This window comes from Condylura cristata, unplaced genomic scaffold (genome assembly GCF_000260355.1).
Source record: "Condylura cristata isolate star-nosed mole 26May11 unplaced genomic scaffold, ConCri1.0 scaffold00009, whole genome shotgun sequence".
NCBI classification, from domain to species: Eukaryota; Metazoa; Chordata; class Mammalia; order Eulipotyphla; family Talpidae; genus Condylura; species Condylura cristata.
The window spans coordinates 51,283,724-51,304,510 of NW_004567110.1; the positions used below are offsets into that span (position 1 = coordinate 51,283,724).

General features: G+C 37.1%; 1 protein-coding gene across 1 annotated transcript in view; it reads right to left on the bottom strand.

Moving 5' to 3' along the window:
- Window positions 1-6,679: 6,679 nt before the first annotated feature.
- The window catches only part of NKAIN3 (Na+/K+ transporting ATPase interacting 3), a 500,340-nt gene continuing 486,232 nt past the window's right edge, over window positions 6,680-20,787 (bottom strand). Inside the window, exons 6-9 of the mRNA XM_012722912.1 lie at window positions 16,793-16,862; window positions 12,528-12,795; window positions 9,381-9,507; window positions 6,680-6,693 (exon numbers count right to left, since the gene is read on the bottom strand). Coding sequence (XP_012578366.1) covers window positions 6,680-6,693; window positions 9,381-9,507; window positions 12,528-12,795; window positions 16,793-16,862 — 479 coding nt within the window. The remainder of the gene's footprint in view (window positions 6,694-9,380; window positions 9,508-12,527; window positions 12,796-16,792; window positions 16,863-20,787) is intronic.

Here is a 20,787-nt window from a genome sequence, read left to right on the forward strand (position 1 = left end):
AATCTTACAGTATTCATGAAGCAGGGAATTGGGACATTCCACACATCTTAATGTAATTGTTTAGAAAGTATACTCAAGTGTTGAAGTTTGTGTATCATGTGTGCGTGCAACATAAGTCAACCAATCTTGGCTGTCATCAGTGATCGCTGCCAGATTTGCAAACACAAGGTATTAGAGAATATAGCCAACACTTTTAAGTTACTAAAAATGCTTTCTCAATGGATATATTTTAGTAAGTGGCACTTGGAAGATTTCTCTGTCTCTGTCTATTTCTCTTTCTCTCTCTCACACACAGAGAATCTAGAAGGAGTTTTGATAAAATATGATTACAAAAAATTGCATGAGTTCTCTCAACTGCATTTTTTCTTAGAGAAGTAGATTATCAAATAGCTTAAAATACTGAAGGACACACTAAAAATTATGTGCCACCCAATTTTTTTTTTGTGCCACCCAATTTTAATAAAAAATAAGTACTGAAAGAAAACAGATGAAAGGAATCACAGATTTGAGTTTTACTAAGAGAAAATAGAAAAAAGAAGGTTTATCTACTTTTCAGTCTCATGTCCTGCTGCTCCTTCCTAAGCACCAATGTTCACTACATATTTGTTGAGGGGAATAAAAAGAAAATAATGATGCTACTAATCAATTCAGAAGAGAAAGTGCTGCCAAAATAAAACAGTTGAAGAGTTATGACTTCATAAATTATAAAGAATTAATTTATTGTAGTAGAAGAGTAAGGATCAAGCAGTATGTTAGATTGGTTCTTGAAATATAAATTAAATTTCCAGAGAAGGAAGGCTAAAATATACTCTGCAGAATTATGGAAAACTTAGAAGGATCTAGCATATTAGATTTGTTTTTCTTTCTAAGAAAAAAGGCAGAAAGATGAGGTAGAAATTCTCATTCCACAGAGTAGATAATTAATTCCTCATAGTATTAAAGAATACATGAATTTTTTCCTATAATGTATTATAATGAAAATAATGAAATTAAATGAAAACGTTATTCCAAGAAATCATGCAAACTAGCTTGAGTTGTGTGACAGAGACTACTAAGGTTTCTTTAAAATACACTTCCCCTTCTAAACTAAAACATGCAGCTCCTAGTCTTTAGATGACAGAAGACCATCAAGAATAAAGACTACAATTCCCAGCTTTCCTTTCCTTTCAGCTAAATTTGGGCTGGACTAAATTTTGGTCAGTGGGCTATAAGTAGAAGTTGTGTGTAACTTCTAAAATGTTCTTAAATAAAAGGAACACTCTTCTTTGTCCCTGTTTCTTTCTTTTTAAAAGAAAGTAGTGGCTGAAAATTTTCAGTTATCTTGAGTGATGTGGTAATCTGTAGGATGGGAGGACACATAATAATGCAGAAAGACATTAATTCAAAAAGATACCTATACTCTTAGGTTTAACTGAAGCACTATTTGCAATAGGTAAGATATGGAAACTATCCAAATACCCCAAGACAGATGACTGGATCAAGAAGATGTGGTACACATACACAATGGATACTATTCCGCAATTAAAAAAGATAAACTCATGCCATTTGCAGAACATGGATGGAGCTGGAAGGGATAATGATCAGTGAAATAAGCCAGAAGTAAAAAGCAAAATTTTGAATGGTTTCACTTATAAGAGGAATGTAGGGGAGCCAAATAAGGGATCCAGGAAAAGATAACAATAATATTTTTAAAAATCGATGAGACATTCTGTAAGGGTGAGAAAGGAAAAGGGATCAAAACAGGGGAGAGAAGAACACAGGATTAAGGTGAAGATTCACAGGTGAACTGGTGGTGGGAATTTTATGGAGAATACACAATGACATAAAAGATATAAAAAATAAATATAATAATAATAATAAAAGTACAAAATAATACAGCAAAAGTCAAGGAGCATGGGGCCTGTTTCAAGAGACTATCTAGCAAAGGTTACAATTCCTTGCTGACTATCTCCAGAATTTTGAAATATGAAGAGATGTAACTCCCTATCCTATTTAAATTACATTTTTTTAAAAAAGTCACTTGAAAGTAAAGTTAATCCTAACTAATAGATATTGATAATGTTGTCCACTGAAGTGTTTCTATGAATAGAGTGACTAAATAGATCATTGGTTTCTTTGGAATGTTTTCAAAAACTTGAAAAGACATTATCCTAACAGGAAATGGGTCAATGTTTTCAGTCTCTCAAAGAAAAATAGAACAATAATTCTGAGTTAAAGTTTGACCTTGTCAAATGCAAATTAGGAAGACTCAATTGTGGCTGCTTCTTTCCTTTTTACTTTACCTTTCCTTTCTTTCTCTTTATTTTCGCTCTAGCCTCCTCCATTTCTCCCTCCCTTCCTTGTTTCCCACTTTCATTTCTTTTCTCCTCAATGAACCCAGCTCTCAAATTAAAGCCAAAGCATACCTTAGATTCCTTGGATTCTTTTTATTGTACCATCTATCATGATTCTTTGCCTTTGCATACTCGAATATCCAAGGGAAAGAATGCATTGTTCACTTGACACCAAATATTTGGATGAGTACCTGTATTTAAAAAAATTGATCTGTATTCTAGAAATGCTTTTCTTGGCCTTTAGTAAAAAAGCAAACTTTTTAGTATGAAAAAAGACATGGTATACTCGTGAATTTGAATACTTTTGATAACTCTCTATTTTGGAGAATTCTTTATTGGTACATGCATTTCTCTAATATTCAAAAGGCATCTGCTTCCTTTCTGCCTTGCAGGAACAGTGTCTTCCTTTATCAGTTCTGCTTCTGAACACTCCATTCTTAGGTTGTGGTTCCAAAGTTATCACAAATATTTGAACACTGTTCATAGAAACCTATGTATCTCCTGTCTAGCACAGGTTATAAGTGTTTCTTAAATGGGCAAGAAACAAAAGAAAAAAAGACACTTGAGATTTCTAAGCTTAAAAAGATCAATTATTTGTATTTTTCCTACTTACTTCAGTTATCCCTTCAAAACAGATACTACCTTGGGCTAAAATATCATTAGAATATTTAAATTCTAGTCAGCTGTAAAAAGTTTCCTAGTTACATGCTAAAGTTAGTCAGAACTAATGAGTCTTTGCTTTAAGAAATAATTAGCCAGAACAGTCACTTCACAGTAAGTCAGATTTTGAGACACTATAATTTTTTAAATTAGGGCTAAAATGAAGATTATTTATTCTTGGCAAGATTCCTTTCTAATTTGTAAAGATTGAAATGAGCAATTGTAGTTTTTATTTGCTTCACAATTTAGCAGTCATGATGGATTTCTTCAGCTTGGCAATATACATTTTAGCTGGTCCTAATGAAGACAAATTCCTCTCAATCATGAGTGTCCCATTCATTAAGTGAGACAGATGGCAGCCTTACTATATTTTGTTAGGTCCAGTCCCTTGAAGCTGACTACCTCCCTTATTTAGGTCTATAAGAACTAGCAAGGTTATTTCCTCTGAAGGGAAAAAAGAAAGAAGTCAACAGTTTGCTAGGGCAAGATGTCAAGCTCTCTTCAAAACAAATGAGCCATCAGCCTCTCAGATGTGGAGTAGTATGTACATACATTTTAATTTCTGGGACACACACTCTCACATAATAGGGCAAATAGAATGTTAAGATACTCAGAGAAGTACTAGCTTAAAGCTTTTTTAAGAGATGAAATTTCTCTGATGTAGACTATTCCACACTCCAAAGTATTTTCTGTGCTCTGGGAATTCTCTAACCTTCTGCTTAATTTTTGCTGACTTTTGAGACATGACTGGACACTAAAATAATCATGGGTTAATCTGGAAAGAAGCATAGCTTCTTGTGGATCTACATAATGCCAGCAGAATTTACTTATGAAAGGCTAAGTCATTGACAGAGGACTTCAGGGCAGGGTTGGCTAAGGTTTACAAGACACAATGCCAAGATGGTTCAAAGAGCAAAATAACATTGGTTTTAAATTTCCCTGTCTACATTCAAGTCAGCACTAAGGGGCTATTGGGCAGCTGACCTTTAATTTTACCAGGTTCATTTCTGGTGACAGAACTTAATGTGGGTCTGCAACATTTTTCGGATGGTGAGATTCAGGCAAATGAGACTGTACAGACAGAATGAGGTCCCTAATCAGGAGATAAAGCTGCCAGACCTGGGAAGACTCAGTCATAGGAAGCTACAACATGACAGCATGGAATTATCCAGATCAAAGGAAAATGTTGACTGCTACTGTACCGCTTTACACTCTTTTTCATCCCTTTGTCTTAAGTAAGCAGAACCTCTGAAGAATACGCACAAATAGGATGTGTAGAAAGCAAAGAAGAAGGAAGGAGAGGAGGTGGAGGGTCTATTTAAATTTTTCTGATGAGTAGAAAATTTTCTGGAGCTTTGGAATTATTCTGGATTGCTAGCATTGGGACTGGAACAGTTGCAAGTTAATCATTTAAGTGAAAAAAGATTAACACCTAAAACAAATTTACAATATTAAGTTAATGTTGATGTTAATAGTCATAGAAAAATAACCTAAGTAAATTTTTCCTCTTCAAATATGTTATCTGCAGTGTGTCTCAGTAAGAGGTACAGATTCACACAAAATTAAAATAGCAACAAAATTTTAGTATGATATTATTGTGTGAAGTCTTAAGTGTTTTTTATCTGTGCATGGTGAGATCAGTGAAGTGACAATTTAAATATGTAAGCATTATTTTTATTTTTTCTTGAAAATTTTTTCTAGGTGTTTGACTTTCTATTAGCTTTCTCCATAAACATACGTATTAGATGCTTAATAGAAAAGTTATTTTTAAATTAAGAAATGTTATTTTCAGTTTGCATGAATTCTAACCACTTGAATATGGACAATGTCTTCAATCATTACTAGAAAATTTAGGAATTTGGTGTTTCTGTGGGCTTTTCATAGTCCTTGGTATACATGTGCCAAGACAGGGTTCTGTGAATTGTTCTGACTTTAATTAAAAATGCCTTTGTCAATTATGGAATGTTTTACTTTCCATTTACCGATGGGAGGCAGGGATTATAGTTCCACTGTGCAGACTAGGAAAACTCTGGTGCCGGGATAGCCTACCTTGTCCCAGGCACTGCAGAGAAGCTGGAACTCAAATCCCACCCTCTGTCCTTTAAGTTTTCCTTTCTGTAGCCTGAATGCTTGCTCCTCTGCATAAAGGCAGGGCTGTCAATAAGCAGACCACCATTTCTAGGTTTTAGCTCCCCCAAATGTGGAATGGTGGTAGGGATTTGGCTCCCCCCAAGGTTCCTGCGAGTGCATCTTCTTTCTGAATTTGGGTTTATCCAGTCTAATGAATAGCGATTGAATGCATGGCTGTCAGATGACCTAAGGGCATGACCCAGTGACTAGTGAGTAAAACAGGCTGCCAGAAAGCCCAGGGTGGTTGTCAGGAATTGGTAAAATCTAGCCAGATTTTCAACTTCCATTCTCAACAAAATCTCCTCAAATATATGGATTCCAAATAAGAGAAAAAATAAACAAACAAACCCAAAAACCCATACACATAATACATACAATTTTCACATACAGTTCTAGATGACTTGTAGACTGAGTTTGGGATGTATTGGCCAAGTGAAAAACCTCCGTATTAAATCATGGGCACAATTTTGTGGCCTGTATAGATAACCTCATCTTGGTTGTTACACAAAGAGAACAAAACTTATTTTCAGACGGCAAATAGTCACTGAAATATACCAGTGGAGAAAGCGGTGATGTATTTTCAGCACAGTCCAGTCTCCCATAATTCCTTTCTTGGTTATTCCATATTACTTTGGAAAGTAAAGTCAATGCAGACTAAATGGAACTATCTTCTTTTAGAGTATGTATCGAGAACCCCACACAACTTTAATGGTCCTTTTGAATATCCCAAGAGCAACATTCCTGATTGCAGACATGGCTGTGATTTTGGCCTCATGTGCCCACAGACTTTATATTTAGATCCAACACCAGTGTCAAGACTGGAAAAAAGAGTGGAAAATGTGATACTTGATTATACCCATATTCTTTCCAAAGGGGAAAGGTTTTCTACTGATTCCACTCTTCATGCACTCATGGTATATAATTTTCAGAACATAGGAAGGATTGGCTATCTCATATAGATTTGAAAATGTAAATTGCCATATTATTCTGGGTGTTGGAAAGCCAAGGATAAAGGAGATGCCAGGTTGGGAAAATGATCCATGTGCCATCTGAATGTGGATCCACTCACTATCTGTGTCTATTTATCAGCTGTCACAGTGTCTAACTCTGAATCTAGTAACCATAGGTCATCTATGCTAATGCGAACTCTATCAGACCAGGGTCATTGCAATAGCCAGCAATATTGACTTCACACCTCAATGATACAAACCAACATTAACTGTAGAAGATTTTCATAGATTCCCCCACCCCCATTTTCACATGCCTCACATTAAATATTATTAAAAAATTAAAACCCCCAAATTTAAAGCAATTTGCAAGTATTCATATAAGAAGAAAAGGACTAAAAAAATACCCATCCAAGCAACTACAACTCATCTAGGGAACAATGATAATGATACGTAGGCTACTGAAGAGCTCTGTGATTCGTGGGACAGCAGGGAGGTGCATTCCCTTCTCTGGAAGGTGAGGCGTGAGTCGTGTGGATGCAGACAGGTGCTGTCAGTGGTGCTTTGCTTCCTAAGTCCAGTCCAGCAGCCGCATGTCAGTCATTGTCATTACTTATTTCGACCTATAACAGAAAATATCAATTGTTTAAAGATTTAAAAATTGAAAAATAATTTTCCTCTTGCACAGCTTTCACATTAGCTTCTGTCAATCATGCTGTTGGTGTCTGTGACTGCAGCAACAAGAAAGCTAAAAACCAGGGCGTCTTGCTTTTCAGAGTAGGGTGTGACAATCAGGTATAAACATCACATTACAGGGCTGGTTTTCTGGGTGAGAAGTGCCAATCACCTAACTTCTGAGGAGTGAGGTTGATGTAATGGTTGTCTTTGGTTGCCTTGGGGTAAAGATGACAGGGGAGTAATAGTTCTCCAGACTTCTAGATATAATCCTACTCTAATATTTCTGCAGCATTCTGTTGGTTGACTGCTAAAGGAACCTACTTAGGCTCTCATACCATCTAATCTTTCGCCTACATCCTTTACCGGTATTCCAGTCTGGGTGGTTAATCTTTTGTGTCAATTTGCCTAGGCCATAGCACCCAGATATTTGGTCAAATAGCAGTTTAATGTTCACATGAGGTATTTTTAGATGACATTAACATTTAAATCAATAGACTTTGAGTAAAGCAGGTTCCCTACATAATGTGGGTGGATTTTATTCAAGCAGTTAAAAGACTTATAAGCAAAGGTTGAAGTCCTCTGAGGAAGAAGGAATTCTGCTCCAGACTATTATGATTCAAGAATGCAACAAGTCTTCCTTGGATTTCCAGCTGCCAGTTTTTCTGCACATTTAGATTATGCCAGCCTTTCATTAATAACATGAGTCGATTTCTTAATATTTTGCTTTCTGTCCACATACACACACGGACACACACACCATTTTGGTTCTGATTCTCTGGAGTTGCTCTTGCTTCTGTATGTTTGACAACACCTGTGCATATTTACTAATTCTAAACTGGGCAGGAAGTCTTGAGAAGGTGAGGATTCTGGTTTAAGCATCTTACAACAGTAATACCTACACAGTGCCTTATTATAGAATTGGCACTGGATAAATACTGAATACTTGCGTTCACATACTTTTGCTCTTGATGTTACTCTCATGTGAAAAGTTTTAGCTGATTCAAACTCCATTCATTTTTTAGGCTCAGATGAAATTTATCTACCTCTGTAAAGGCTACTGTTTGCTACTCTGGCCACATTACTCTATCATCCTGTTAATAACAACTCTTAGGCTATCGGCTGTATGTCACATGGTGCTAATGGCATTCATTTCCACATTTAATTGTGCTCTGATTGTTGCACTCTGGTAAATTTTCTCTCTGCAACAGAATTATAAGCACCACACAAGTAGAGACAGTGTTTTACTCCAATTTTATAATTCTATCTAGCAATTCTCTTCCATTAACTCTATGGAGTGATGCTCTCTATGGCTTGGAAAGGACGTATTATTCATCATTTGGAAAAGCTAGACAAGTTTCCAACTTTCTATTTTTGTTTTTACATAGCTACTTTTCTTGTAAACTTTGGTCTCTTCTGCACACCTCAGGGGCTGAGGTCCTTCAGCAATGCTTTGGGCATCTTTTTTTTTAAGATTTATTTGTGCATACAGAACTGGGGTACAGGCCAGAGGCTCAGGGGAGGCGAGAGGATTCACCAGAGACAGAGTGGGGAGCAGAACAGGTAGATCTACGAAGTTCACTGCTGAGGGGAGCAGCGGGCGGTCAAGAGAGGTCTGCCGCGCCATATGGTCACCTCCGGGACAGGCGGGAATAGAACTCATGCGGAAGTGGTTTCAGATTCTTAGTGCAGTGCTTTAGCCCGCTGCGCCACCAGGAGGGCCGCCTTGGACATCTTTTCATATTTTCTCTGCTCTCTATTTCTCTACACTTTGAAAAGCACAGTCCAAATGTTCACGAGTTTACTCCATTATATTTAAATTGGGATTTCAGCTGCAAGATAAGATATGAACTTAGAATAGTGGATTTTTTTTTTTTTAATAACTTTATACAGTCTTTCAGTTAAAAGGAAGATTCAGGGTCCTGGACTTCATTCATCCATCCAAATTGGTGAAACTCTTCCAGAATGCAGGTAAAACAGGAGGAGAAAATGTTTTACTGTTTTTGTTTGTTTGTTTTTATATTAGTGGTAGTATTTAGTAGAACTTCTAGGAATCCATTACATTTAATTTTAATTCCATCCTTTACTGGTATTCCAGTCTATAAGTAATCTTTTCCATTCTGGGACTTTAGTAACATGGATTTGGAAAGGGAGTGAAGTAGGCTGAACCTGTTCTGCTGATTCTAGATAGATATTCTAGAAGTGTTACTTCAGGCAGGGGGAATATGTCTGAGGGGTTTTCAAAGAAAACCATGAAATGTGACATTTTTGAAGAAAACAGTGATGAAGATTTGAAAGGAAGCATTATAAAATAACCTTCTGGAGATCTCTTGGATTTTATTAACAGTCATTTTTGTTAAATTAAAACATACCCATATCCATAGCTAAAGAGGATAGTGTTATGAATTCCTATGTATTCACTATTTAAATTCAACTAAAATAAAATTTATGTTAGCCAAATCCATCTACCCACCACAAGTTTTTCTGGCTAGGCTATTTATTTTTTATTTTTTTTAATAATATAACAGTTTTGGCTAGGGTATTTTAAAGCAAATCTCAAACACTGCATCATGTCACTCATTAGTTCATCCTTTTGCATTTCAAACTCAGTGATTCCTAACCAGGAGACACTTACTGGTTGTCACAAGGTGACGAGGTGGGCAGTGGTGCTGCTTTGACATGTAGTTATGGAGACCAAGGATGCAGCTAAATAAGCGAAATATTCCAAACGTCACAGGACAGCCTCTACTCATAAGGGTGATCTTGTACAGAATTAATTATGTTGAGGTTGAAAAACTCTGCTCAACTGGTAAGACTTTCTTTTTCTTTTTTTCTTTTTTACTATTTTTTTACTATTCACAGGTATAACTACTAAAAAAGAGCATTTCTTCAGTTAGTTACTAGCCTGTCCACATGCTTATTCCCCCAATTGCCTATTCTCACATGGCAGCCACAGCTCATTACAGTTGGTTTGTTGAAATCAGAATCCAAATACTATGCTGACATGGTGTCTGTCTCGTCTATCTCTTTTAATCAGTAATTATTCATGTCTCCTTTTAATTTACCATGCCCTATTTCTACATTCTAGATCTGGGTGATTGTGTCCTCATGGTGAGTTTCAGTTTACTCTGTTATCCTCATCTTTACTATGCTTTCAGTCCAAGTCACACACTTGACTTGGAGGCAAGATACTTCACAGCTGATGTTATGTGTGTTATTGTATGACATCTGCATACAGACTGTCTAGATGTCACTCTTTTAATGATGTTATGATGATCAGTGAGTCTGGGTAGAACAGTATGAGTTTGGGGACCTTTAAGAGCATATCCTCACAAATAATTTAGACAAATGCATGCAGTTATATATGCCATCTCTACCTGGGGGTACCTACTGTCCAGGAAGAATGAAATCAAGTAATAAGATAATGACATTATTTCAAAGTGTGTCTCCTGATCAGCCTGTCACTCTTTTTTTCCTATTGCTGCTCTGAGTCCTTCTGTACTACTTTTGGGATATCGATGTGTTTGCAGCTGGGTGTGTTTTTACCTTTGATTTGTATATTCTTTCCTATATTGTGTTTCTACCAAGAACTTGCATGGGGTTATAAATATTTTTGATATGTATATACAATAAAAATATGTACATATATTTGTTCTATTAATTGCCTCTGGCTTTGAAATCAGAAGATGCTTTCTTTGGGAATAAATGAAGCTCCTCTTACTTATGCTTTTTTTTTTTTTAAAGATTTATTTATCTATGAATACAGAACTGTGGTACAGTCCAGAGGTGCAGGGGTGGTGGGAGGATTCACCAGAGACAGAGTGGGGAACAGAACTGGCAGACTAACAAAGTATACTGCTGAGGGGAGCAGCAGGTGAGACAGGAGAGGTCTGTTGCGCCATGTGGGTCACCTCCGGGACCGAGGATCGAACTCACACTGAAGCAGCAGTGACTAGCTTGCAGTGCTATGCTTTAACTAATGTGTCATCAGGGAGGGCCCTACTTATGCTTTTTTAACTTTGGGGGAGGAGGTGCTTCATGTCTCCTGTGCAAATTTATTTTTTTGCCATTAATATCAATGACAAGGACTGAGAAGAAGCCTGAGGATTCTGGGGAAGGCAGTAATTGACTGCTTCCCTGGAGGAGACTAGTCAGAGAAAGACATTTTGGAAAATCTTCAGGTACTTCATAAGGTAGCATGAGAAGCAGGCTCCACAAATCAAATGAGGAAGCATCCAGTCCCCACTGATGAGTAGGGCTGGTAAATGGCTGTGGGTCACGGCCAATGTGCTTGGGTGTGGCCAGCAGTGCTCTAGTGGCACTAATCCTTCTTAGCAAGGGCAGCGGTGCTCACACCAACAGTTTAGTGATGTGTGTGGCTCACACTCGCCATAGAAACCCAGCCATTTCATTCCTAGCTGCTCAAATGGCTACACATTACCATGCATTCTTTATTAGTCCTTACAGTTGTTTAATCACTTCTTATGGTGGATCAAACAGTTACTAAAGCCCGTGGCAAAGAGAAAGAACTCCAACACTGGGGAGAACAATGAGTCTGAAGTTCTGCCACCTTTGTGTTCCTTAAGGCGGGCAGGAGGGGAGCCCTCATCCCTGTTGGGATTCTGAAGAAGGTGCTGAGTATGTTACAGTTGCGGGGCTCTGCACTCCAGAGGCGGGTCCAAGAGTTAATGCCTCTGTGAGTTCTCAGCTTTTCTAGGGGACTGATGAAAGCCCTCAGGCAACAATTGCATGCTCGGTAATGGGAAACGCACGCCAGCCCTCACTGTGAGCAGATTACAGGCGTTTTACTCTGGCTGCCACAGGGGACAAACAGCACAGGTAGATAAATATGAAAGTGTGAAAGCCAATCAAGGACAAATGAAAACAGGATAGGCAGAGTTATTATTTTATTAGTCTTTAGGTGCTCGGTCAAAAAAAAAAAAAGTGATGCAGGTCATAGATTCCTTTTTCATCCAGCTGCTATTTACTAATACATCAATCCTTGTTATTGGTTTTTAAATTAGAGTTTGAAAGCATATTGGTCTTACCTTTCCACTTCGTAGACACACACACACACACACACACACACACACACACACACACCCCTTGATTTATCCTCTTGTTTGGATCTTAATCTTAGTGCTCTAAATGCAAAATGGCCCGGCGCCAACATGCTACAAAACAACTGCTCTGAGGGAAGGAGGCAGAGGTTCTGCTGGCTCTGTGTCGCAGCCCCAGTATCAAAGGTGGGTTTCCTCTGAGCCAGACCATGAGCAGCAGAGGGCAGGTAGTGGAAGGATGTGGGGAGGAGAGGTTGGCTGCAGCGCAGGCCTGGAATGCAGTTATTCTCCTCAACAGTGTACACTCAACAGTGTAGCAGCCACTCAGCAGTGGCCACATAGATGTAACAATATTTGTGAAGAAAAATTAGTCTCTAGCAAAGGCAATAAGACAAATCAAAATACCAGAGAAAAAGTCAAGTCCACTTTTGGATCTCTTAGAATAAGGTTGGCTAAAAGTGATGGGGGAAGCTGTTTTCATCAAAGCCTCTTAGACTGCAGTTATGGGTGTTCTTCCTCATGGAAATATCTGGTAGCAGATCTCTCTACCTCTGTTGTGGGACTCTGCTCTGAAATTCTACAGCTGTCTTTCTTTGAGAAACTGCACTGATCTAATTATTTTTATGTAAAGGGTTTCTGTCCATGGAGTTTCATTTCTGCACACCAAGATGTTAACCGTTTTGAATGATTTTGACAAATGTTGAAGTAATTTATTTGCTCACCATTATGTCCTCTGGCATTCCATGTCTCTTCTTGGTTGCATGACTCTGAGGCAAGCCATTTTTCTTCTTGAGAACAAAGTATGCTCTTATTATCCCTATTCCCTTGATATTACTGCTGCCTGCACCATAAACCACTGTGCAGGTATCTTCTTCAAAGTCACCACCGACCACATGTAACTGTATTTGAGTGATAAGAGCACCATTGCTCTTCCCCATGTGAAAGGTGGCATTAGTGTGTGGTATACACAGAGGGGGTCCCGATGGAGACCTGGGATGTAATCAGGTTGAAAACTACAGTGGTGGCAGTGTCAGGTGATAGATTCCAGCACAGACTACTCCCGAGCTGTGGATCACATATCCCCAAGCCAGACCCAGAGGACAATCACTGAAAGCATCTCTACAACTTTAAGTATGAGTGACATCATTTAGATGGTGGCACAATGGCCCCTGAGGAACTCAGATTGTCCTCATCACGACACTCTGCTTAAACAGTTGTTTTAACCTCAACCTGCTCACTTTTTGTGAAAACTATGGTAAACACCACATTGAATTGTCATAAATTTCAACTTTATCTTCTGCAAAATGACCAAGAAAATTAGCCTCTATGCAGGGGACACCTCTTTGCTGTTGTTATTTTTGTTTTTGATAAACTTCATTGTCTTTCCAAATCAGCTCAGGATCATCTCCCAGTAGAAACTTCAGCCTCATTCTAAAAAAAAAAAAACGTCTTTGGGGCCATCTTCTCAGGTCCACTTTTTTCTATCTAGGTTTTTTCTCCTAGATGATTAGCTGTCAAAGGTACAAGTATTACTCATCTTTATCTTCCCAGCACCCAACACAGGGCTGAGCACACATTGGTTGTATGTAACCAACAAATTATTATAAATGGGAGCATGTAAATGGAATGAAACCAGTTTATTTAATCAGTGAGTTCTTTTAAGGTTGATACTGGTATCTGAAGAGAGAAAAAACATGAAGAAACAAATCCATATGTGCGGCCCTTACCCTACCTTATCACCTCCAATATACATATTCATGCACAACTTGACTGTGGATGGGAAAGGTCCACTTTATGATTATAAGCAATGACAACAAACATATGCATGAGAAAGAAGGCTTCCTATAGAAGTCTGCAGAGCTACCTGTGAGTGTGTTTGTAACTACCTATCTAGAATTGAAAATTACCTATCCATGTGCATGTCACCTGGGCTTATGCTAAAAATTCTCCCAGGCACTTTGAAGGACAGGCCTTCCCCAAACATCCAGAACAGGCTTTTGTAAAATGTGTCCCTTTGGCATGTGGATTATTTCAACCTGAGGTTAGCTGAGACCAAGTGAGCTCATAACTCCCTTACCTTAGAAGAATAAAAATTGTGGCTTTTATCGATTTATAATTTTTGCCAGAAGCAACTGCCTATTGGAGAAACTTAGCAATATGGCAGAGCAAATATGCAATAACAGAAAACCTGGTATTAATTATATGAGTGCCTGTGTCCACACCATCCCTTAAATCAGGATATAGATACCATATCTCTTTTGACCCATTGGCTTTAGTATCTATATACACATAAGTTTTCCATATAAATGTAATTAAACCTGTTTATTTCTCATTCTAATCTCTCTGATGTTAAGTTTTTGGTTCACTAGCCTGAAAAAGAAGTCAGAGGGTTAGGGGGCAATTTTCTCTCTTCTCCTACTGCCTGGATAAATGTGGCTTTCTCAAAAAACCTGACTTTGCGCTGTATGGAGATTAAAGAGACTTAATGAAGGTTAAAAACCAATGTTCATACCCTTCTCTGATGATTTAGTACAGACGATTGACCTTTTCTCCAACATGTGGCAAGATGGCATTACTAGTGGGGCACAAAGGAATCTAACAGAAAGGTCTCATTAAAAGAACCCAGGCATGGCCCTCCCTGGTGGCGCAGCGGGTTAAAGCACTGCACAAAGAAGCTTAAGCCACTTCAGCATGAGTTCGATTCCCGCCTGCCCCGGAGGAGACCACATGGCGTGGCAGACCTCTCCTGACCCGCCCGCTGCTCCCCTCAGCAGTGTACTTCGTCGATCTGCCTGTTCTGCCCCCCACTCTGTCTCTGGTGAATCCTCTCACCCTCCGCATCTCTGGCCTGTACCCCAGTTCTGTATGAATAAATAAATAAATCTTTAAAAAAAAAAAAAAAAAGAACCCAGGCAGACTGTATGATATGGAGTGGATAAACTACAATATTTGCATCTGAGTGGGGAGCAAATATACTGACTCTTAAATTGTTTCATGCTCAATGATTTAAATTCAGGCTTAGTTTGATCTTTCAGATTCTTGTTCCCTTCATGGTTAAAAGGTGTTTCATATTCATCTGACATAATAATATGCATAATATGTCAAAGTCAAAACTTTAGATGGCTACATTCTACAGCCTGTAGTTTATCCTACATTCAGCTAAAAAAAAGTGTGAGAGTTCAGCAGTGAGCCGAGTCGTTGAGAAAAACCCTTTGATGAGGGAGTAAAGTTGATCAAAGCCTTTTAGGTTATCTTACAAGAATGCTTGATGGTGTCTATTTCACAGAGATGGAAGAAACTTCAGAGAGAATAGATGTAAGCCATTTGTATCTAGGACCTGCCATAGAATCCACTCTTGAGCTACATAGATATGTGTGTGTCATTCAAGAAGAAAATTCCATTACCAGCACTAATCAATTACAGTTTTTAATAACCTTTCCTAGTGGAAAGGTTCTTTCTGACATCTGATCAACATTTTTTTCATATTGCAATGTCTCCAATGAGTTTTTTTTTTTCACAGTGGAGGTGAAAGAAATCATTAATCATTCTCTTATCAGATAACAAATATATATGTGGTGATCTCTAAATCTCCCTAGGCATTGTTTCAGTTGTTTTCTCACGTTCAAATTACTGATCATGTTTATTATTGTCACAAACTCTGCCAAGTTCCCCAAATCCACAAGCATCAACATGGGGAGTGCATCATTTACGAACACTCAATAGCATGAATAACGAGGTGGTGACGGTTTGGACTTGGAGTGTTATATAGGGTGATTGTTTCCCCAAATTGGATTTGCTTTAAGAAACCAACATTTAATTAAACATTTATCATGTGGCAGGCACAGTGCTGATTTGTGCTTCCTGTGAATATTGCACCCTTTAGATCATTCTTTCTGAGCAAAATTAATTTAACCTGCATGCAGATATGGACAGGATCCACTGGGTAAATATTCAGCAGGAGAAGACTTTCATATGTGTTTCTTACACCATTGACATTTTACACAATTTCTCCCATCCATCAAGGAAACACAGAACTTTGGGCTGCAAGAATTGGAAGGTCATAGCAAGCTCATGAAGTCAGGCATGGTGACAGATTATCATCCAGGAATGATTCCAGCTCCACCACTGACTAATAGTAGGATTTTGGGAAATTTGCCTAATCTTTATGAATCTTGTTATCCTTCTTTATAAAGTGGGACTGTTAATTAGTAGTAATTAATGTATTAGTATATTTCAGTATTTTCCCAAGGATTAAGTGACATAATATATATAAAATGTCTAGCACAAGATAGCTATTATTTTATACAGTTGTCTACTTGCTATTTAGAATTTTCTAGCAATGAAGTCACTACTTCCATTTTCTTGTTTTCTAATACTTTATCAATGAGGTGACCAGGATTCCTTTTTACCCACAATCAAAGTTTGATCAGTTTGAATTGTTTCATTGTTGCTAATTTTCTTCCATGTCTTCTAGGGATGGTTAATCAAATATTTGAGTATAAAGCACAATAATTCGTACTTTTCATATGCTATACATACCTTATCATTTTAATCCATCCTCTCTCTTTATCTACAAAACTACACTACAGTTGAGGGAAGCAAATTTTAAAGGCATCAAGGAAGGTCCCTGAGCCTACACAAGGAGAGCCTGGATTCTAACTTAATCTTTTTCCTTTCTCTTTGCCACACATGAATCTCTCTTCTGTTAACTAAGTCATCTTCCCCAGCCCTCAATTTGGCAGTCAATACAAATTAAAAGAAAATAGAAACACCATTTGGGAAGCATTAATTATGTTATCTATTTGAAATCCTTTCCAGAATGAAAAATAATAATGATGATGTTGGGTTACATGTGAAAGGTGTGTTTAAGAATGAGTGGAAAATTAAACCAACGATTAGTAGTAGCAGGTCCAAATTATTTCAGGTTTGGTTAGTTTTGGTCCAGTTAGAAGGATTAATGTTTCCATCTCATCACACCTTTACTTACAGGTTCACAGGCTTTAACTCAACATGATCCTGGTAGTAGGCGTGTGCATCAAGTCCACCTATGAAATCAACTGAAAATATAACACAGCCCAACATGAATAAGTTTGCAAATAAAGATACATGTAATACCAGGTGCTTAAAATTGAACACATGAAACTAATCTGAACATAAACATCTGTCTGCCACAAAAAGGAAAAATGTGCATTTAATATAAAGGACAGCTAAAGTGTTATCAATGATGAAAAAGGGGATAACTGTAATAACACACAAAGAATGGGGGATCATAGGAGCTTGGAAATCATAGGTGTTATTGGCTTTAGTGAACAAGAAGTAGCATTAAATACCATTAGACTTTAAGTTATGTATTTGTCCTTGACATATAGATACACCCTTTCCCTTAGATGGCAAAAGATATCCCTTCTCATCTGTTTAGCAGATCTATTTTTCCCTAAGGATATTCATTACAACATTAGAAAGACATCTGAGAAGTCATACAGCTGATATCCTTGCTGTCTGTCTACAAACCACCAGTGACGTGAAGGCACTGTGTGTAGGCCTCATCTGCCCGGTGGTAGCAGGGCTTTGTCCCCCTCTCTGAATAGATGCACTATTTCAGTAATACGCTTTTTAATTTCACTGCTTTGATCAAAGTAATCTTTCTTCTCCAATACTAAGGTCTATGGCTACTCTTACTTCATTTCCCCTGATTATTTATACCAAGCCTTGGTCATAATAGGATCAAAAAGTAATAGCAGTGTAGCACTTAGGTGAGAGGGGGACTAAACTCTCAGTATGGGTGTGAAAGTGTATGTGTGTGTATATGCTTCAGTACAGGTACATGACTATACATCATTCTCAGCTTAAGACAGGCAATCAATGAACTGTGTCTAAGAGAGAATTAACCTAGAAGTTCTGCTAAGTATCCACCTACTCTGGCTACTCTCATAAGTCCTGAATTGCTCTTTTTAATTTTTTCCCCTTTCATCAAGGAGCTGAATTCACCCTGGGTCCACAAAGCTTTATCAGATTATGATGTAGGCCTGAGTTCTAGAGTATTGTGGGGTTTACAACAAACAATTATTATTATTTTTTAATCTTCCAGTTTCCAATATTTTTTTCTCATTTTCTTATTGATTTCTATGAGTTTTTTTTAAAATTATTATTACAAAAGTTTATTTTTACATCATTTTGTACATTTTTTTTCCATCTCAATTGTAATCCCCGCGGGTTTCCCATCACCAAGTCACCCATGTGCCATCACCATAATCCCATGCATTTGCCTCCCCCCACCCCGTTTTTGAGCCCATTCCCCATTCTACCCCCACAAAATGTCTCTGGTATATGGTTGTTCATTATTTTTGTTATTTTCCACCTGGTCCATTATACTCCTGCTATGAGTGAAACCATCCGGTATTTTTCTTTCTCTTTCTGGCTTATCTCACGAAGCATGATCTTTTCCAGTTCCATCCAAGTTGCTGCAAAAGACATGTGTTTCTCTTTTTTGGTTGCTGAGTAATATTCCATTGTATATATGTACCACTTCTTTTTTATCCAGTTATCTACTTTTGTGCATTTGGGCTGTTTCCATGTTTTTCCAATTGTAAATAAAGCAGCAATAAACATGGGGGTAAAAAAGTATCTTTTTCAATCAGTATTTTTGTGTCTTTTGGGTAGATACCTAGGAGTGGGATTGCTGGGTTGTAAGGAAGCTCCATGTTTAGCAGTTTGAGGAACCTCCAAACAGTTTTCCATAGTGGTTGTACTAGTTTGCATTCCCACCAGCAGTACAGGAGAGTTCCTTTTTCACCACATCCTCGCCAACATTACAACAAACAATTCTTAAAAAATCCCCCCTCTCCCCCCAACCAGTTGTGCCTCAGTTTTAATAACTTGCTAGGATTAATTCTTAAGTTTGGCTTGATCTGTTCTTTTGTTTATTTTCTAAGTATTCCACTTAGAAGTGATAGGATATGACATTTGTCTTTTTTCTTGGGACTTATATCACTTATTGTAATCACTTTCCAGCTGATAACACCCAAAAGGGGGAGGTCCTATACTCCCAAAATACAAACACTGATGTAAACCAACATTACCAAGAGAAATAAAAAAGAAAGAAAAAAATACAACATTGACAGACACTGAAAAGATTTTCCCAGAGAAAACAAGCAGTGTCTCAAGGGGCCATTTAAATGGTCAAATAAGACTAAATTTTTATAAGATTAAAGATTTGATCAGCTATCTGCTCCTATATCTGGCTAACCAAGGGGTTGGATTTTAGAAAAACAACATTAATTAAAAGTTGAATGATTGTATAATTTACAGGACACTTTCAGAAGTTGAAGAGGGTATTAAAATAAACAAAATTATGAATATATGTTTGTGAATAAATGACTTAGTTGAAAAGTTATATTCAAAGTAAAACTATAAAAATAAAGGTAACTGTAACTATATGCACTGAAGCAAAATAAAACCTTCTTTATAATGAACATTTTAACATTAGACTATAACAGAAACAGAATCATCATTTTTGGAATAAATTCATTGCTGTGAATCTGCTTTTCAGCCATCTATGGTATTTAGGGGGAAGAAGATATATACAATTTTCTTAAATTTATTTACAGTTTTATTCAAACTCTTTTTTATGGTTAGTGATATTGCTGATACCTTAATTGACTCTCTGAATTGAAGTATTTTTTTTATTACAAAAGTTTATTTGAATCAAAGTATTTTAAGCTATGGAAATAAATATTCTCCCAATAAGTGTTGGTAAATGCCAAGAAAGTTTGCTAAAGAGAAGATGTATGCATTGTACTTTAGCCAAAATACTTTTCAGGCATTGCTATTTTACCTCCAGTTTTTGTATGTTCTTTGGCCAAAACTTTACAATTTACAAAACATAAAACCTATGTATTTATGATTGTTCTTACCCAAATATAAGTTGCAAAGTTTTTAGAAATGTTCAAACCACTTTCTTTTCATTCTACTGCACACTCTAAGTTCATCCAGTTAAAACAGGCACTTTGTCTTTTCTTAAATAGAGCTGTTTCAAAGGGATATTATAAAACTGAAAATTAAATCTTGTTTAACACTTGAACTCATAATTTTTCTACTTTTACTTTTGTGAGCATGAAATTCAGTGTTTTCATTTTAAATAATTTTTCAACTATTACATCTATTAGAAGCTTCAAGAGATGATTTTAGGGGGAGTTTAATTTCTTGAATGATTTGATTAAAATCTTTCAACTGGCCTTGAATGCAAAGCAAGTTAAATCTTGAATACTCATTTATAAAAATGCACACAGCTTTGTAGGAAATTTAGTTGATTTACAAAGAAGTTCATTAAAGGATGCTCATTAGATTTCCTTAACTCTGATTAAAGAAGGGGAGTAAAGACAGAAAATGTGCACTCTCATTCTAAAGTTCTTTTTACTTATTTTCAGCATCAACCTCCTTATAAAAATATTTTCAGGGAAATGTAAAAGAAAACTTATGGGATACAACTTAACACCCATGAGAGAGCTAAACTAAAACAATCAGATAATAATAAATGTTGGTAAGAATGTAGGAAAACTGGACTCTCATGCACTGGGGGGAATATAAGATGGTGCAGCCACTTTGGAAAACAGTACATTCTTAATGTTTAACATATTTTAGCAATAACACATGCCCCAATAATTTCACTCTTAGGTATACACTTACCAAAAATGAAAACATGCATCTACACAAAAATTTGTATGCAAATATTTGTTAACAGTACATATTTATCTTATCCAAAAGAGAGAAAACATTCTAGCTTATTTACTCTAATGTGTTTTGTTTGTGAATATATGTGCTTATATTTTGAAAACTAGCTGAGACTATTTGCTCACCATGGTCTGAGGTACTGAGTTGGTGGCAGAACTATGGCCTTCAGTGCTTCCTTTGTATCCACCTGACATGGGAAGGAGTTAGTTAGTTCTATCCTCTCTGTCCAAGAGCTAATCTTTTTTTTTTTTT